The sequence below is a fragment of the Corvus hawaiiensis genome, chromosome 2 (genome assembly GCF_020740725.1).
Source record: "Corvus hawaiiensis isolate bCorHaw1 chromosome 2, bCorHaw1.pri.cur, whole genome shotgun sequence".
In the NCBI taxonomy this organism is placed as follows: Eukaryota; Metazoa; Chordata; class Aves; order Passeriformes; family Corvidae; genus Corvus; species Corvus hawaiiensis.
The window spans coordinates 23,891,141-23,909,408 of NC_063214.1; the positions used below are offsets into that span (position 1 = coordinate 23,891,141).

An 18,268-nucleotide genomic window follows, 5' to 3' on the forward strand; every position below is an offset into this window, starting at 1 on the left:
TTAATATTAAAGTTAAAAAAAAAATATTAAAAAAATATTAAATAATATGCTTAAAATTAAAAAAACCCTTCATAAATCCATGTTGTCTACTCTCAATGACATTCATGTATCTGGAAGTTGTTTCCAAAATTAGTTCCTCCATGACCTTGTGGACTGGCCTCCTGTTCCCCAGATCCTCCTTCTTGCCTTTCTTGAAGAAGAAAGTGACATTTACTTTCTTCTGATCATGGGTTATCACCATAACCTTTCAAAGATATTCAAGAGTGGTCTTGCAACTTCATCAGCCAGCTTTCTCAGCATTCATGGATTCCTTCTGTCAAACTCCATGGACTTACATATGCTCAGTTATTCCACTGAGGTAAAATCTTCCTTGCACCTAGGCATGACTAGATCATCAGTTCCATTGTGTTCCTGGTACATATGTAATCAGCATTACTCCCTCCTCTTTATGCAGAAATACATAAGTACATAAACTCATGAGACTCCAGCAACCTCTTCTAGGCTTCTCTACTCTCTTATCAAAGACCTTACTTAAGAAATAACTTAAATTTAATTTTCATAAGCATTTCATAGTATTTATGTTATTAAAATGCTATTAGAAGTAGTTACACAGAAAAGCTCCAGATACAGAAAAAGACACTAATGTAATAAAGATTATGAGGATAATGTTTTGGTCAAATCCTTATTAGCTTTCTCATAAGACTTTAAAAAAAGTTCCCAATAGAAGCATATTGAGACTCTAATAATTGTCCGGTATATTGTTGACTAGCCCTTGAAATTCAACCAGAAAGAGAAAAAAAATCAGCAGAACTCTCACATATACCTCTGTGGGAGGAACATCAGACTCTAGTCACAAGGATCAAGAAAGAGAGAACAGGATTCACAAAGACACCAATACAGTCTGTTTCATTAACTCAGCTGCTACTTCTAACTCCTTTTTGCCATCCAAAGGATGCTGCAGACACTACTTAAAACACAGGATGGTCTGGGATTCCTTCTGTCTCCTGTGAAATCCTAATAGACCAACTAACAAATTATGGGTTAGATAAGTGGATAGCGAGATCACTGAAAACTTGCTGAACGCCTGTGAATTTTTCATCATTTGCCCTTGAGTGTCTTAAATAATATGCCTGCCCTGGTTTTTTGAGACACAGGAGTGAAGTGGAGCATGGTCAGAGGAGAATAGATCCTTTGCAAAAGCCTTGTTTCAAGCCAGAAGTGCAAGTAGTTCGACAGTTGTTCATTGGATGAAGGCAGAGGGAATTAATTGTTGTGTTCTAAATCCAGGACATCTTTGTTGCGGTTTGTGAGGATTATTTTGACTTTTGGCAACCCGCAAAGTGAATACTCAAAAATATTTATTTTCATGATCTTAAGTATTACTTTACAGAAATCTGCCTACTGTATTAAATGTCTTCATCACAGTGTTAAAAGGAAGGTACAAAAAATTCCATAATGGGACAGAAGGGCTATTGCCCTTATGTCAATAAAGTAGAGGAAGCATAAAATGAATGCTGTAAGTAGAGCATGCAAGGGACATGCTGGTGACTAAATAGATTTTCTCCTGTGTTTTTAGAAAAGGAAAAGGTAAGATGAATGAAAAAGAAAGATTAACTTAAGGCTCACATAACCAGGTGGATATATTTATAATACTCATTTTGAATATGGATCTCAAGGCAGCTGTTTCATGCACATTTTTGTGTACTGATTTTAATATTCATCCAGCCATGCAATACCCTGCAGGGGAGAACCTATGCCTGAAGTTGTTACTTTTGACTTCATTCTTTTGGTCAGTGTTGAAGATAAAAGCTTTCTCTTTCTCTGTCTCCCCTGCCCCAACCTCTTCCCTCCATTAGCTTGATAATGCGTTGAGTAACAGTTGGCAGCTTTGTCAGTTGTTTTGAAAGCTAAAAAAACCCTTTTTGTACCTTAGAGACTAAATGCTGTTTGTGAAATAAGTGATGCTGTACACTTTGTCAGTTTATTGGCTACTTTCTCCCAAGCTCTGTTGGAAAATCCCTACAGTCCACATGCACTTCTTCCCACCATTCCCTTCCCCTACTTGCACACTACAGAAGATACCACCAGTTTTTTTATTGTCGTGTTGCTTGAAGAGCTTTTGTCTTTTAGCATCCAAATGTTGTTCCCAGGGGACCATCTAGAAATTGTTCACCCTGACTCATGTGAAACTGAGCTAAATCTCTTCTGATCAAAAGAGTTTAAAACTGTTTTTCTGAGAAAATGATGTCTGACACTGTAATTTCCATTTGAAAACAGCTAACATCTGTGGAAAGTGCATAACCAATGCCTGAGGAATTTCTGCGAATTAAGTCCATGTCATGTTTGACTTTTTTCAGTTCTCCTATAGAAGAAAAGGGAGGGTGGGGGGAACAGAGGGAAGAAGCCTCTGACCCAAGACTGAGCTAATTTTGGTTCCAGCATACTGTGAGAGTATCAAGAGGTTGTCTTTCTTTCTGCAGTTTTTCTCTATTTTTGGGACCACTCTACACTTGCAGCACTTGTTCCCTTGTCACTGGTTCACTGAGGGTGAGCCAACATCTTGAATACTGAGTTAAGAATTAGTTGATTCAGTAGATTAACTCCATGTTTGTACTGCTTGCATGATACCACTGACGCTGTGGGATTTTCCCCTTAACTACTTTGACTCATCATTGCCGGCAAATTTTTAGGGATGTGGCAGATGACAGAACATTTTGCTGTTACAGGAAAGGCTTGTTACAAAAGGTATGCCTGGATACCTACATGTACTTAATCAAAAGGTTTATCTCCATCTACTAAATTATTCCAGTAGCCAGGACTGGGTAGTAATTTCATACAGTAGCAGAATTGATGAGCATTATGTTATTCTGTAACATTTTTATACCATTCCAGGAGTTCTGTTCACAGACTTCTGAGAGCTTTTGATGCCCTTTTATGTTCCAAATTTTCTAAACCAAATCTCCTGGTATTATCAGAGTTGTCATAAATTATACAGGGGAATGCAAGCTATTTAGCTGTTCTGATACTATCCAAAGGCCAAACACATCCCACTAGTAATTTGAAGTTTTGAGTACTTTCCTGAGTTGGCTAGGGAAACCTTCATCCACAGGAAATCACGTACACTGCTTTAATTGATAAGTGATTTCAGCATGTAATGAGAATGGGATCCATTCTGTTTGGACAAACCATGACTTCTTTGAATACCAATTTTATTGCACATCTCTCTTTTCATTTTCTAATCAAATTAAACTAAGAAATGGTGGTACTGTAATTATTTTCTGCCTTTACAGTCTAAAGAGTTTTCTTACCAAGTGGTATTCTTTTCTTTGTAAATTCTGATGGTTTATCTTACTCCAGACTCAATGTAGGAAATGTCCTCTGTTTGTCAATTTTTTTTAAAGCTCCTCTGTGCAAAAGCATATTTTTCTTATAAAGATAAGAATGGCATATGCGAGATCAGAATATATTTCCAATTTCATAGGTATCTGACCACGAGTGAAAGGAGATTTAGATCCATTTGAAGACTACTACTTCTCCTGATCCAGAATGCACAGATTTATAGCTAAGATTCAGAGATTCATTTTCTCACAGTATGCCAGTAGGTAGCTTTTAACTAAAATAAAAAGGGAGATTTTTTTCCCTGTACACTGGAGAGGGTATAGCAAGATATTTGCAAAGTGAAAAGGAAGGAAAAGATAACACTTGAATGAATCAAACCCACAAATTATCTCCGTATTCTCTCTTACTTTTAATTACAGGATTAAAATTGAAAATCAATGCAATGGTGAGCAGGCATATATTAATGTTTTTTCCATATGTCTTCAACTAGTATTTCCCATTGTCAAATACTTCATTTGCTTTTTCATTGATGTAGCAGATACAGAGTTTATATAAAAACTTCTAGTTTTTATATTAATTGATGCAAATGTATTTCTATTTTTATTTGGAACAAATTTAATTGGCCATCCATTAACTATTCCAAAATTCTTATTTTCTTGTTAGGGTAGGGGATAATCATCTATGTGGTTGTTCTGTGGTTTCTTATACCTTGCCAGTGAGGGCTTTATACTGTCATGTAATAGTCATCCCAAAGATTTGCTTTCATGGTGTTTCATGGGTTTTTATAATTTGAGAGCAGGTCAGGGTCCTCTGCAAACATCTCTGTGGTGAACTGGTAGTGACTGCAGACAGGTGTCAACACTGTAAAATGAACACAAAGCTCAGAGTTCTCATTTGTCTGCAGTGATACCAAGGATGAACGGCTTGAGAGAGGAAGTTTCCTCTCTTGGAGAGTATCCTTACATTTTATGACTGATGCAAACTGGCAGAATACTGTTACTGAACTAGTAAAGTATTTGTCTAGTGATTAAACAGGAATTCATAGTTGAGGGTCATCTGGCACTCCGTGCTCAATTCAGGAATGCTTCAAAATTGTCTTACTCTGTGCTGTCAACCTCTCTCTGAATATACAGAAAATGTAATTTTGCAGGAAAAGGTTTTGAAATGAGCTCTAAGTTTGTGTGCATATTTCTGGGTAAGTTTGTGTGCATGTTTCTGGGTGTTTACTTGTGTTTAGTGTAACAGAAACACAGATGCTGATATTATTTGATAAATAGTAGTATCAACTGTTACAAATACAAAAATACCTCACTGTTGCACAAGAGACTTCCAAGATGTACTATTACAACTGGGTGTACTCCAGAGAGTGTCCATGCCTCTGTAGCAGTTCCCAGCTCTTACAGACTGTCTGAGCTCTTGAAAACTTGGACTTTGGACACTATATCTATGTTCCTTGAAAGTTTTTCAAGATGCTGAGGTACAAGCAGGTTCAAGAGGTTCTACATATCTTCACTAAACAAAAGCCAGTTTCATATGGAAAAAAGTCTTACAGGGTTTTAAACCAGCAAAGAATTCAGAATGCAGTTTCCCTGCACTTCAAATTATGAGACAGTTCCCAAACTCCAGGTTTCTCAAATACTAAGGATTTTTTAAGGCAATTTATGTTAAAATGGGGTTTGTTCTGGACATGTGATGTTATAACTCTTGTGTTGCATGTGCCTTTTCATTTAGGGTAAGGGAGTCTGATGAATTTCTTTAGCTGTTAATAGTATTTTAAATTTAGGAACTACAGAAAAGATTGTATTCTCAAATCAATATCTACTTTTCATGTTAGGAAGTACACTGGTTTCACTTTTACACATATGTATATGTGTGTATATATATATATATATATTCGTAACTTACTTGAGATGAGAATGCCTGGAAAGAGACTCTCCTGTTAATCCCCACCTAATTTTGTTGATGTGATGGCAATGTTTTGGATAGCACAGCTGGACTATTTTCAGATGGAACTGAATTGGAAGGTAAGATCCACTCATGGATGTAACCCTCTGTAGCCACTTGTACTGCGTTTGCATGGCTTGGTTTTTGGTAGCAGGGCTGGCCACAGAGGTGGCTTCTGTGAGCAGCTGCTGGAAGCTTCCACTGTGTCCAGCAGAGCCAGTCCCTGGCAGCTCCAAAGATGGACGTGCTGCTGGCAAAGGCTGGGCCAATTAGAGATGGGGGTAACACATCTGTGATAACAGATTTAAGAAGAAAATCAAAACAAAGGTGGGGGCACAATTTTAATTCCAGTCAGAGAAGAGCAGAGTGAGAACACGTAAGATGAACAACTCTGCAGACACCAAGGTCAGTGAAGGAGGAGGGAGAGGAGCTGCTCCAGGCACCGGAGCCGAGATTCCTCTGCAGGCCGTGGTGAAGACCATGGTGAAGCAGCTGTCCCCCTGCAGCCCATGGGGATCCATGAGGGATGCAGAGATCCACCCACAGCCCGTGGGGGAGGTGCCCAGCTGGAACAGGTAGACGCCTGGAGGAGGCTGTGTTTCAGTGGGAGACCTGATGGAAAGAGGAGCTCTGCTGCCAGGCTGGAGCAGCCTGTCCTTGGAGGACTGCACCCCGTGGAAGAGTGACCCATGCTGCCGCAGTTTTGGGAGGACTGTTGCCCGTGGGATGGACTCACACTGCAGCAGCTCACAGAGAGCTGTTGCTTGCGAGATGGAGCCATGTTGAAGTCCGTGGAGAGCTGTCTTCTGGGGGAGGGACCCTATGGTGCAGCAGAGGAATGACTCCTCTCCCTCAACAGTGGGAGAAGCCTTGGGTGATGAACTGACCATAACCCCCATTCCCCATTCCCCTTGCACTGCTGGGGTAGGCAGCAGAGCTGGGAAGGAGGGAGGGGTGGGGGGAAGGCGTTTTTAAGGGCTTATTTTACTTCTCATTATCCTGCTGATTTTGTTAGCAATAAATTCACTTTATATCTCTAAGCTGAGCCTGGTTTGCCTGTGATGGTATTTAATGAGTGATTTCTCCCGGTCCTTATCTCAACCCATGAACCCTTTGTTAAATTTTTTCCTCTCTGTCCAGCTGCAGAGGGAGTGAGTGAGCAGCTTTCTTGGGTGCCTGGCATCTGGCCTGGGTCAACCCATGGCACCACGGCTGGCCATTTGGTCCATGGGACCAGGTTAAAACCAGTAATTGTTTCTCTGTCTTGAACCTAAAGCAAGGATGGTAGGCCTGATGCAAAGCCATTTCTTTTGGGCTGTGCTTTTTGCTAAAGCTAAGCACAGCCCTTGACATAAAATAAATCTTCTAACACACAATTGAGAGCTATCTGCTGGAAATGTGTATTTGCTGTTCATTTTTGAAGTGAAACATAACCCCTTTCCCCTGCAGATAATGGACTTTGTAGACTATAATGTTTCAGAGTTGTTTTGATTAGATTTCCAGTTGTTAAATACTTGCTCAAGGAGTGTAATGCAAATAATTTTGTTCTAAAGACAGCAATTAGAGTTTATTTAATCCTGGATTTCGTTTGCTTCAAATAAATTGTACATGCACTGTTACTTTAATCTTCATGTAATGTAACTTTGTATTTTTCTATCCCTGGATACAGAGGACAATTATGATGTGTAAACATATGAATTTCATATTAATATGTACAAGTTCTTTATAATAAATGTGCTCTGTACTTTAGAATAATGTGTTTCTGTTGCTCATTATGCTGCCTTTTTCAGCTTAAAATGAAGTGTATAGTTCATAGTGGTTTTTACATGTTTAAATTCTGTGCACAGTAGTGACAAGCAATGACACTCAAATGTTATCCACAGTATTCTGACCCAGATAAGCCTGCTGATGTCTAGTGCAAACTAATGTAGCCAAACTCAGCCAAAAAGTCTCTGGAAGATGTGTTTTAGGCCAAAATGACTCATAAGGAGAGAGGAAAAAACATGAATTATTTCCCTCCTGTCTTTGCATGCATTCATCAAATCTGTGCATCCTAGCCAAAGAACTAATTTTCTCATGCCAAGAAAATAATATCTTTTAATAAAACTAAGAATCTGGTCATCTTCCTTCATATAACTGTGAGATTACTTCTCCGCTTTTCATATTTTTTTGTTTGCCCTAGTTTTTGCAGGGCTTCCCCTGGCTTTCTGTCAGAATATTTGAAAGACTGGTGTAGAGAAAGGGAGGAGGGGAGAGGGAAATAAGCACAACTTAAGGCTGCACCTGCTGTCCCTGGAGTGGGCCAGATTCAGAGTTGCATTTAATTCAGTGCCCCCGCTGTAGTGAGGCAGAACTTACAACATTTTTTTTTCTTTGATGAATTGAGCTGGCAGCCATCGGGAGAATAAAAGTTTCTATTTTAAGTAAAAGAGCACATGCAACAGCCCTGTACGCTTTTGTGCATGGCCTTGATACAAGAGCAGCTTGGTGTCTCCCTCCATTCCGTCCTTGGAGCTTATGCTGGGAGGCGTCATGAAATAAACAGGGGGAAAAACCCAACCCATGAGCAGAACTTGCAGAGTTTGGTAGCAGCCGCTGTCAGGGTGTGGGTACACGGCGGAGCAGTTTGATCAGCAGCAATGCTTCCAAGCCAGCTCCTCTCTCCGAGAGACACGGGTTATGCTGCGTAGGGCCACATCCCGTTCTCCTGCTGGTGCTCCCGCGGGCTTGCCGACCCCTTGGGAGCTCTGCAGTGCGCTCTGCGGCAGCCGCTGGCCGGGGCCGCGGTGTGGAGCCGGCCGCTGGCCCAGCGCGGGGCTGTGGCCGCCGGCCCCGTCCCGCCCGGCCGGAGCTGTGGTGCGGAGCCGGCCGCTGGCCCAGCGCGGGGCTGTGGCCGCCGGCCCCGTCCCGCCCGGCCGCGGCCGCCGCTGTCCCGAGGCTGCGCCCTGGCGGCCGCAGGCGGCAGCGCCGGCAGAGCCCGGAGCGCTCGGGGGCGGGTTCCCCCGGGAGCTGGAGAAGTGGGAAGGCCAGCTAAGGAGCGAGCCGGAGGTAAAGGCCCAGGGCACAGAAAAATGGTGGGTGTATTGAGAAGTAAGGAAGTATATTATATCTCTTTGAGATGGAAGCCAGAAGTACTTGATTAGAATGTGGCTGAGCAATGAGGAAGCGGTAGAGTTAGGGCATAGTAGTTTGTCCCATGGCAATAATCCAAAATAAACCAAATCTGTACCAGATACGTGATATGACATGTGGCATGTGATATTTATTCCTGTACAAACCTACTATAATATAACTTGGCAAACATCAGAGCAGCCAATCATTAGCACTTCATTATTATCTTCAGGGGTGGGTGCTTCTGCAGATCTGTGGTACAGACAGATCTCCTTCGCAATAGAATTGCCAATAGCATCAACATTCATGTTCTAAATGTATAAACAGATTTTGTATCCTCTCCTAGTGTGTAGTAATAGACTCCAGACTTCACATCTGAGTTCGCTAATCTGGACTGTGATCTTACACTATCTTCACAAATCAGAACATATTGTAGAAAGAGACTGAAAGAGACCAGGAGGTGCTGACTCCTGCAAAGGAAGATTGTAATGGAGTATTGAAAGACCAAGACTCGGTATGCATGGATTATGAAGCCCATCTTCCAAATCAATCTGGGACAGAACTGGTGCTTAAAGTCTTTGCTTGTATTTTAAGCATGTATAGAATAATTAAATTATAATTGAGAATAATTTAGGCTATCCAAAATTCATTTTAATCACAGGAAAATCAATATATACTAAGACATTTTTGATTAATGCAATTACTCTGTTAAAGACTCGTTTCTGTCACATACTTTTTTGTGTTTGGTCTTTGCTTCTGCCTGCATTTCAACTTAATCTGATTGTGTTTAGGCAGACAGTGATAAGTGTTTAGAGATATGGTGGCAGGAAAGGCAGACACAGATGTTTGGAAGGAATGTTCCAGGATAATCCAATGATAGAGAGGCTTTAATTGTGTTAATTACCTCAAGTGGCACAAATGTGTTGATAAAAGAGAAGATTAAGGTGGTTTTCTTCACAGACAGAAGCAGTGTCTTCAGTACTAAGTAATTACATAGTGCTTCAAAGGCCAGGCTAGGTTTTTGCTCTAGAGGCTTGATGAAGTTGGGCAGATTTATTTTTGTCAGGATAGAACAATGAAGGGGAAGCCTTCAGGTGAGGAACCCCTTTGATGTATTGAGTGTTTGCTTGAAGAAGCTGGTTTCTTGATAGTGTTTTAAAATATAAATAGTAGCACACATCATGTGTTTGATGGACATCTACCAACATGATTCATAGGGACTGTGATCAACTATCTGGCCAAGTAAGTGGTTGGGTGCTTGGGCACAGAGGGCAGTGTGTAGTGGATCATATGTTACCTAGATGAGGGCAACAAGTGGAGCACCACAGATGGTTATCTTGGGACCTATCCTTTTAATATCTTTGTCAGTAACCTGGAGGAGGTGACAAAATGGACCCTTGTCAGGTTTTCAGCTCACACAAATTTGGATGATCATTTGATACTCTTGAGGGCAGGGCTGCCATTCAGAGGGGCCTTATCAGGCTGGAGGAAGGGGCTCACAGGGATGTCATGAAATTCAAGTACAACTGCAAAGTCCCATGTCTGGATGGGATTAACCCCTGCAGTGATACAGGCTGGGGAGTGATTGGTTGGGGAGCAGCCCTGATGGAAAGAATTGGGGGATCTTGGTGGACAGAAGGCTGCACAGGAGCCAGCAGTGGGTCCTGGCAGCAAAGCAGCTCAACAATGTCCTGGGCTGTATGAACAGGAACGTGGCCAGGAGATTGAGGGCAGTCATCTCCCCTGCTACTCATCACTTGCTGAATTACATATCTAGAGAGCATCCAGTGTTGGTCTCTCACCCCACCCCCAAATACAGGACAGACATCGATAAACTGGAGCAAGTCTAGAGAAGGGCAAGCAAGATGGTCAGGGTCTGGAGCACTTGCCTTTTGAAGACAGGCTGAGGGAATGGGACTTGCTCAGTCAGGACAAGGGAACCTAACAACAGCCCTAACAGTGTTTCCCAGGATGTGGCCAAGTACATGGAGCTAGGCTACTCACATTGCTGTGTAGTGGGAGCAGGAGAGAAAACAGGCATGAGCTGAAACAAGGGAGGTTTAGACTTCTTATAAGGGAAAAATATTTTTCCCCCATGTGGATGGTCAGGCATTGTACTGGGAATGTAGTGACACTCTGCAGAGCCCTTCCTTGGAGTCATTCAAAACCTGACTGTTAAGAAATAATTTTAAAAGGCAAAATAAGCCCCAAATTAAAAAAAAAAAAACCTCAATAACGGGAAGGAATGGTACTGCTGAAAACCAATGCGAACTGGAATCGCATTGGTTCTCCATATGATGGGTCATGATAATGTTATCAGAACTGAAGAACTGAGTGTACCAGGTTATTTGCAGTACAAAGGGAACAATAAGATAAGTCAATACTGTTGGGGCCCTCCCCCCCTGCCATGTGGTCCTGGGAGAGGGGCCCTGGGGGGGAGACACGGGGTTTCCCTGCCCCTGGTCAGCCTCGTTCCCCGTTGGTTGGTTTGTGTTCCCCTGCGCAGGCAAGGACCCTCGGGTCCCGTGATTGAGCAGTTCCTCGGCAGAGCTCCGGCCATGCGGCTGGAGAAATAAACATCTCTCTGAAACATCCATCAAGAATCGGTCCATAGATATTTCTTTTCCACGGGACTCCTGGTTTGATATGCGTGTTACAGTATCCACACTGTAACAAATGGTAGAGAAATGCTGGCAAGACACCGACCCCTAAGGACAGAAAATTCATGAGTAAAAACCACTCTAGATCTCTCTCTTCTCGCCTTGGTTTGGATATTCTCTCTGGATTATGGAAGAATCGTGGGAAATGTGGCTCTCTGAGTCACAGAAAGAAATGTATCTAGAAGTTAAAGGAATCCTTGAACAACAAAACAAGAAAGTGTTCCGGGAGATCTAGAACATTTTTTAACTGGTTTTTCAAAAATTTCTTCTTTATTTCTTGAGACTCTCTTTTTGATATTGATCCTCCTGAAATTACTGGAATTAATCATGGGTGTTTTTGGCATGAGATCTGGGATGAGATCAGGGATCAAACAGAACATGCAGTAGTGACAGAACCTCTCCATGCATCCCTTGTAATCAGCGAAGCTCTTGAGGAGCATTTGTATGGTCCCATTACCCCTAGAGCAGAGGATGGCCATAATCCCGTGGCTGAGACCACGTGGCAGCCGTCCCAGGAGCGCGTGACTGCAGCCGCGCCAGCGGAGGTGCCTGTGCTGGATGCGCCCTCAGGAGCGCGCGCCTTATCGCAGACCCCATCCCTGTCTCAGGGTCCCCGGCCGCTTGACCACGAGTGAGGGAGCGACGCTGCAGGCGCCGTGGGTGCCGTGGGCCATGTGCAGCAGAGAGGCGGCCCCCACAAGCAGCCAGGAACCGGGGGTCGGCATGGAAGCCCGCTCTGAGCACACGGCTCGGAGAGCCCTGCGGAGGGAGAAGTGGCAGTTTCCACAGCGACACGAGAAGCCGCGCAGCGCAGCGCCGAGCCGAAACGGGGCCGCACTCAAAGCAGCGTGGAGTTGGCAGAACAGAACCACTCACAGGGTGTGGGGCCGGCGGCGATGGCAACGCGGGGCCGCGCAGAGCCCAGACACGCGCCGGAGCAGCACCGCTCGGAGAGCGCGGAGCAGCCGCAACGCGGGGGCCCAGCCGAGACATCAGAGTCAGCGAGGCAGCAGCCACGCGGGACAAGCAGCCACGACGAACATGCAGGCACGTGATAGGAGGAGTTACAGCAATGAAAATCACAGGAACTGTGAAATGGTACAATGTAAAAAACAACTATGGATTTATAACACGAGATGATACAGGGGAAGATTTATTCATCCATAGAACTGCCATTAAAAGGAATAACCCTAAAAATTACCTGCAAAGTGTAGGAGATGGAGAAGCTGTACAATTTGATATAGTGCAAGGAAAGAAAGGTTTACAAGCAGCAAATGTTACTGGGCCTGGAGGTATTCCAGTGAAAGGCAGCCCTTATGCACAAAATTATAAACAATATCCATCCCAGCAATTTCCCTATCCACAGCCTACTTTCCCCTTTTACCCTCTACCCAATATGAGCCCCTTCCTTAGTTTACCCCATCCCCAGTTTATTCCGAATCCGTTTTTCACCCCATGGCTTCCCTATACAATTCCCTTTCCCTACAACTCCTCTCCGATGCCGAGGTGGGGATGAAAAGGGGGAGGGAAGAAATTAAACCCTCTCCTGCCTCAGTTTCCCCACAAAACATGCCCGGAGAGTCCTGTCTCCCTTCTGTCAGCCTTAAGATGTTCCAGAGAATCTGTTTGGACATTTAAAGACTCAGGAGGGTGGCTTGTTTTGTTTTGAAACTGTTCTTGTTATGTTTATCCAGTTGTTTTCAATGTTAAGTTCTAAATCTCTTTTTGTTAAAAATAAACGGGTGAAATGTTGGGGCGCTCCCCCCCTGCCATCTGGTCCTGGGAGAGGGGCCCTGGGGGACAGACACGGGGTTTCCCTGCCCCTGGTCAGCCTCGTTCCCCACTGGTTGTTTTGTGTTCCCCTGCGCGGGCAAGGACCCTCGGGTCCCGGGATTGAGCAGTTCCTCAGCAGAGCCCTGGCCATGTGGCTGGAGAAATAAACATCTCTGAAACATCCATCAAGAATCGGTCCATATATATTTCTTTTCCATGGGCCTCATTGTTTGATACGCGTGTTACAGTATCCGCACTGTAACACAATACTTAATAGAGAAGTTAAATAAACGGGATTTTTTATTTCTCTCCATGTTGTGCAGAACTTTGGTGAAATACACTGGCGGTTAGAAAAGATGAGTCACTGTCTGAAATTAAAAGTGTCAAATGAGTGAGTGCTGAAAGAGTTTGGACTATGTAAAACATGTCACAAGAACTAGCTATTCTGTCCATTCTTTTTCACTGAATTTCTTCCTCTCACTTTGTCTCAGATCCCATTAATTTGGAAAGCTGGAAATTAGTTTGGGATAAGGACACTAGAATGCCCTGTCTTTGTCACTTTTATGCTATCAAATGAATGTCTTATCTTTGACTAATAGATTAACATGTGAACCCTGTATTTTTGCAAGCACAAGATCTCAAATGTTTGCTCATCAAAATGAGAATGGAATATTGGAAAAGAAGTAATTACAGACTTTTAGAAAGTAGAGTTAAGATTTTCTTTTTTCTTCTTTTTCTTCTCTAAGCAGCACATCCGAAAGAATGTTCTCTGGCATCTCTTTTTTCCTGAAGGCTTTAGAGGAGATCCCATGACATTTGCAAGAAAAAGAGTCCAATAATTGAGTCACACATAAGAGAATGAAAATTATAATTAAAATTTATATAGCATGTTTTATGAAAAAGGCACTTTGCAAATAATTGACAAGCACTGCTGAAATGTACAGTATCAACCAGAAACATTCTGAGAAAAGACAGATCAAGTGTACTGTGAGTAAGTCATTACTCTTGGAGAGCTCCACATGGCATTATTGTGCTTTTCAAAGTGAAGATAGGAATTTTTTTTAAGGTTATTCTTTGCATATTCTTTCTGCTTTAAATTAGAACAGCAAGGAGTTGAGTCACCTTGGCTTTTGCTTGTCAAAATAATCAGGAATAATAGGTGAATTGTGACTAAGCCCAAATCTTAACAAAAGCATATTCGTATTTGGAAACAAAATGTAAAATCTCGTCTCTTGATCTTCTCCTTCCCGTCCCCCCAGCTTTTTCTTTTCCTTCCCATACTTTTGTTTTCACTGTACTTGCTGGTCTGGGAACTATTAAAATAGGACTAGAAAAGCTCTGCTTTGCCCCCAGATGTGCTGTGATACTATCTTGTTGGAATCTCCATTTTTGAGACCTAACCCACAGAGAATCAGTTGAAGTTGAGGTAAGCAAGTAAACTTTTGAGTACTCGACTTTGTTACTTAAACATTAATTTGGTGCTGAAAAGGAGGAGTCACTAGAGGATCAGAGGTTTTGTCTTTTCATGTTTGATCTGTTTGAGACTTTTCATTACTGTGCTTAACTCAATATTTTTTGCCTTTTATGCTAAATCTTTTTGTGACACAAAACTGTCAATAACTGAATCTTCTTCATTTAATATTTTCCTTCTGAAGAGTCAAAGGAAGGGTAATGTACTTCCAGGTTTGGGTAGATGAGGGAAACCTGAGCAATGTGCTGGGTTTGATAACTTAGTTAATGCAAATCAGATTCTCTCTGTTTCAGTGGAGATTGTGAAGCTGTTCTCCAACAAGAGGAGAAATTGGGTGCCTGAACAGCATTATGGAACCATCCAGCAGTGCAGGATAATGTTTGAAGAGCTCCCTTATGTTCCCATGTTTAGTTTTGCACTGCAGTAGTCAACATCCATTAAAATGGCAGGAGGATTTAGGGAAAATGAAAGCAGAAGGTGATTTTTTTTTTTTTTTTTTCCATTTTTCATATAGCAGAGGTTTCCTGGGAAAGGTTAGTCCTGTAAGAAAAGAAGTGGACAAAATCAGTGATTATCTATTTATCATCTGTGGATGGTGCAGATGCGGGGAGCATATTGGAAAATTATAAAAATATTATATAACAGATTTTTGTATTCTTGACATATATTTAATGGAAATTTGCACTTGCATCTGCTTGTCAAACCAAAATTGTCCCTGATGAAGCATATCCTTGATAAGACAGAAGAAAATGCCTCTTGGCATGGGTTTTTGAACTCTGGGCTGGGAAGAGCTGTGTTCTACAGGAATGATCAGAGGGAAAGGGACCTGCATAGTCTGGTAGGGTCTCAAGGGGAAGGTTAAATATCTGTATGGAACACCTAAGCAGAGAAGACACGGTTGGATAATGCACCAAGAGGAAGAAGTAAGATGTAATTGGCATCAGAGAAGCAAGTAGTTGTGAAAGCAGGGATGGGACTATATTTATCTATGAGACAGGTTGTGAGGTAAGCAAATAATTAATATGTTTGTTTCACTGAGATTTTTCCGAGTAGAAGTTGGCCTTCGTGCCTTTTTTTTAAAGGTGTTGTGTAATCTTTTGAAGGAAAGCGAATTTGCCATAAGACAAACTAGGAGAGTCCAGTTTACGCTAATACAAAGACAGCTCTGTGTGACCATGGAGCAATTTTTCCCATTAGTCCTCCTGACTGTTCCATCAAATGATTGATTTCTTATTTTTAATTTTGAAGGGAAAAAATAGAATATGGTTTCTGGAGCATTTTTGAAAATAGTATTTCAACTTAAAAAACAGTAAGAATGGCACGTCTGCTCTCTGTATCCATCTCTCTGTCATTTGCCACTCTTTTAGTGCGGTGTTTTGTGAGACCCCCATCCAAGTGTATGGCCTTTCAAACATCTTTTCATCTCATTCAAATTGTACTTGTCTTATTTACCTGTTCAGGGTGTCCGTATTAAAGATCTGAATCCTCCCAAAGATCCTTGCGGTAATAGTGTTTAGGGATTTTTGAGGGTCTGTCTATAGTATTGACTTTCAAGTTGCTATTCCCAGATTTGAGTTAGTGAATAACAAAAAAAGTTTCCTTATGTTGGAATTCAGATGGTGTGATGAGTCTGGAACACATTCCAATTGTACAGCTGGTTTTGCTGTAGCTGTGTGCTGTCCATATTGATTAGAAGAGCTTGAAATTCCTCAAGTTTGTCTCTAGGACCAATATTGATGGCTTCTCTTGTGAAGTTCTTCCTGAATTATGGTGTACGCAGGGTCTTTTTAAAATACATGATTAATCTGATCTTTAAGAAATGCTCCTGTATGTTTCAAGACATTGCCTTTTTATTTTGAACTACTTTGTTTCTAGCCCAGGTAGGAGTGCTGTGATTTTCCCTGCTTATAAACACAATGGAAGTAGAACAGTGTCAGGTCAGTAAGGTGGGGAGTGGGAGCAGACTAAGCATACTGAAGAACTTCACAATTGTAAGCAAGACATATGTTTAGGTTTGGTTGTTGATAGTTCTTTTGGGTTTGGTTTTGGTTAGACTTCTTCTGTTTGGTTTTTTTTCCCAAGGGGACTGTTTTGGCTTTTCTTTGTTTGTTGGGTTTTTCCTTGTTTGGTTTTGGGGTTTTTATTTCTAGGAGGAGAGAGAGAGAGATATCACTACTTAGTTGAATAGATTTAATCTCTTTGGAAACTTTTCCAGATACTGAGACTAAATTCTTTGTTATTGCTTCCTCTTTTTCTCCTTCACCCTTTCCTTCCCATCTTCTCACTTGTGAGTGGGACCAAATGCTGTGCTTACTTGGCTCATTGTAAACATGGAATGCAACAGCTTTTAATGGAAAAATGGAACTTCTTTTCTATTTAAAGTTGTGTAGCTGGTAAGAAAATCAGCCTGGAGTGAGATGCATTGCTTTATTACTTTCAGTGTGCTTTGTACCCATTGACTCACCAGACATTTGTGAAAGGGAAAATTATGAAGTATTTTTAAATTGCCAACACTAGATACAAGTGAAAAAATGACATTTAGATTTTTCAAGTCCAGTTCTTTTGCTGAATAAATATTTACAATGCCTGTTTATAACGTCATGTCAAATTAAACTAGTATTTATTTTGCCTGGATGAAAGCCACAAGTAGCCTGAATTAACCTTAAGAAAAATGTTGAGATTGCAGAAATATTGAGGTCAATATAGCAAACAGTTCTCTGAGTACTGCAAATGCTGTTTTTGCAGTTTAAGTCCAGCTTTCTTGGATAAAACAGTGAAAATGTCTCTCAGATCAGTTTTCAGTTAATAGAAAGTTTGATATTCATGATTTTATTTTCATGAAATGTAAGTAATAAAATGGTAATGTTTTACCCTTAGTGGTGGAAAAGACCTTGTAACAAACCCCAGAAGATTATACTAGGGGGAGCCTGATAATATTTTTTTTTATGCTAATTCTCGTTTTGCAGTGGGAGTGAATGATGTCATCCTGTCTCCTCCCACTGTGTAAACTAAGCTTGTGTCAAAGTGTTGCTGCCTCTTGTCACAGACAGAACGGTTCACTTAAATGCAGCTGCGGTACTTTTGGGTGATACCTGTCAGAGCCATTCCCAGTGCGAGGTTGGGTTTGTGACCATGATGTCAAGATTTGTCTGTCTTCTTTTCTGTGGATATATTGCACTAAACCTGGGAAATGCTCAGAAATTGCCAAGAGGCAAGTAGCTATGACAACTTTCTGGGGGTTTGTTTGTTTTTTTGTTGTGGGGCTTTGGGATTTTTAATGCCTGTGTTTTGTTATGGAAATTTGCTTTCAACATGTTAGGAATGATTAAAGGTAAGAAGGATTAAAGATGAAAGAAGGTCAGTGAAAAGGGCAAAGTCCAGGTAGAACAGCAACCTTAAAGCTCTTGAATAAAATAACCTCAGAAGTTTTCATGGTATCTTGTGACTCTAGTGAGAAGTACTGTGCAACAAAGTTACTGTATTTAATGATTTTATAGTGATTCGGACAGCAGTGTGCAGGTCTATGGTTTAATATCTTAAAGACAATGTGACTTAGAAGCACCCCGTGTTGCTGGTGGAAGGTTTCAGTTCTGTCTTTGAAAGAACTTGTATACTTTCCCTTTTTATGCATCCTTAACAATTCAGTAGGACTTGACTACTGTGGGTCAGGTTGCATGCATTTTGAGGGAGAGAACTATGATTGATTAAAATTTATACAAGAAGAAAAGCCCCTCCAAAGTTGTGTGAATATGTTTTTAACTATTTCTTTCTCCCAGAGTCTGGAAGTACAGTAGATTTGCAAAGCTGGCAGTGATCTCTTCTCCTCCTTGGTAATATGACACACATAACATTGGCATTTTATTAGTATTTTATTGCTGACTGCAGGAAGAACAGTCATAGCATAAAATTAAAAGAGTATTTCTCTATCTGGATGGTAAAACACTTCGTAGTGCCTTGGCATTAAAGCAGC

The 18,268-nt window shown here is 41.6% G+C and overlaps 1 protein-coding gene across 42 annotated transcripts in view; it reads left to right on the forward strand.

Moving 5' to 3' along the window:
- The first annotated feature begins 17,312 nt into the window (after window positions 1–17,312).
- LOC125321263 (ABI family member 3 binding protein) overlaps window positions 17,313–18,268 on the forward strand; it is a 140,839-nt gene continuing 139,883 nt past the window's right edge. For 36 of the 42 annotated variants that reach the window (XM_048293820.1, XM_048293841.1, XM_048293834.1 and 33 more), the window contains exon 1: window positions 17,313–17,509. In XM_048293820.1, the coding sequence (XP_048149777.1) occupies window positions 17,431–17,509 (79 nt within the window). In that variant the 5' untranslated portion in view covers window positions 17,313–17,430. The remainder of the gene's footprint in view (window positions 17,510–18,268) is intronic. The other 6 variants (XM_048293859.1, XM_048293862.1, XM_048293863.1 and 3 more) reach the window with 1 other exon arrangement.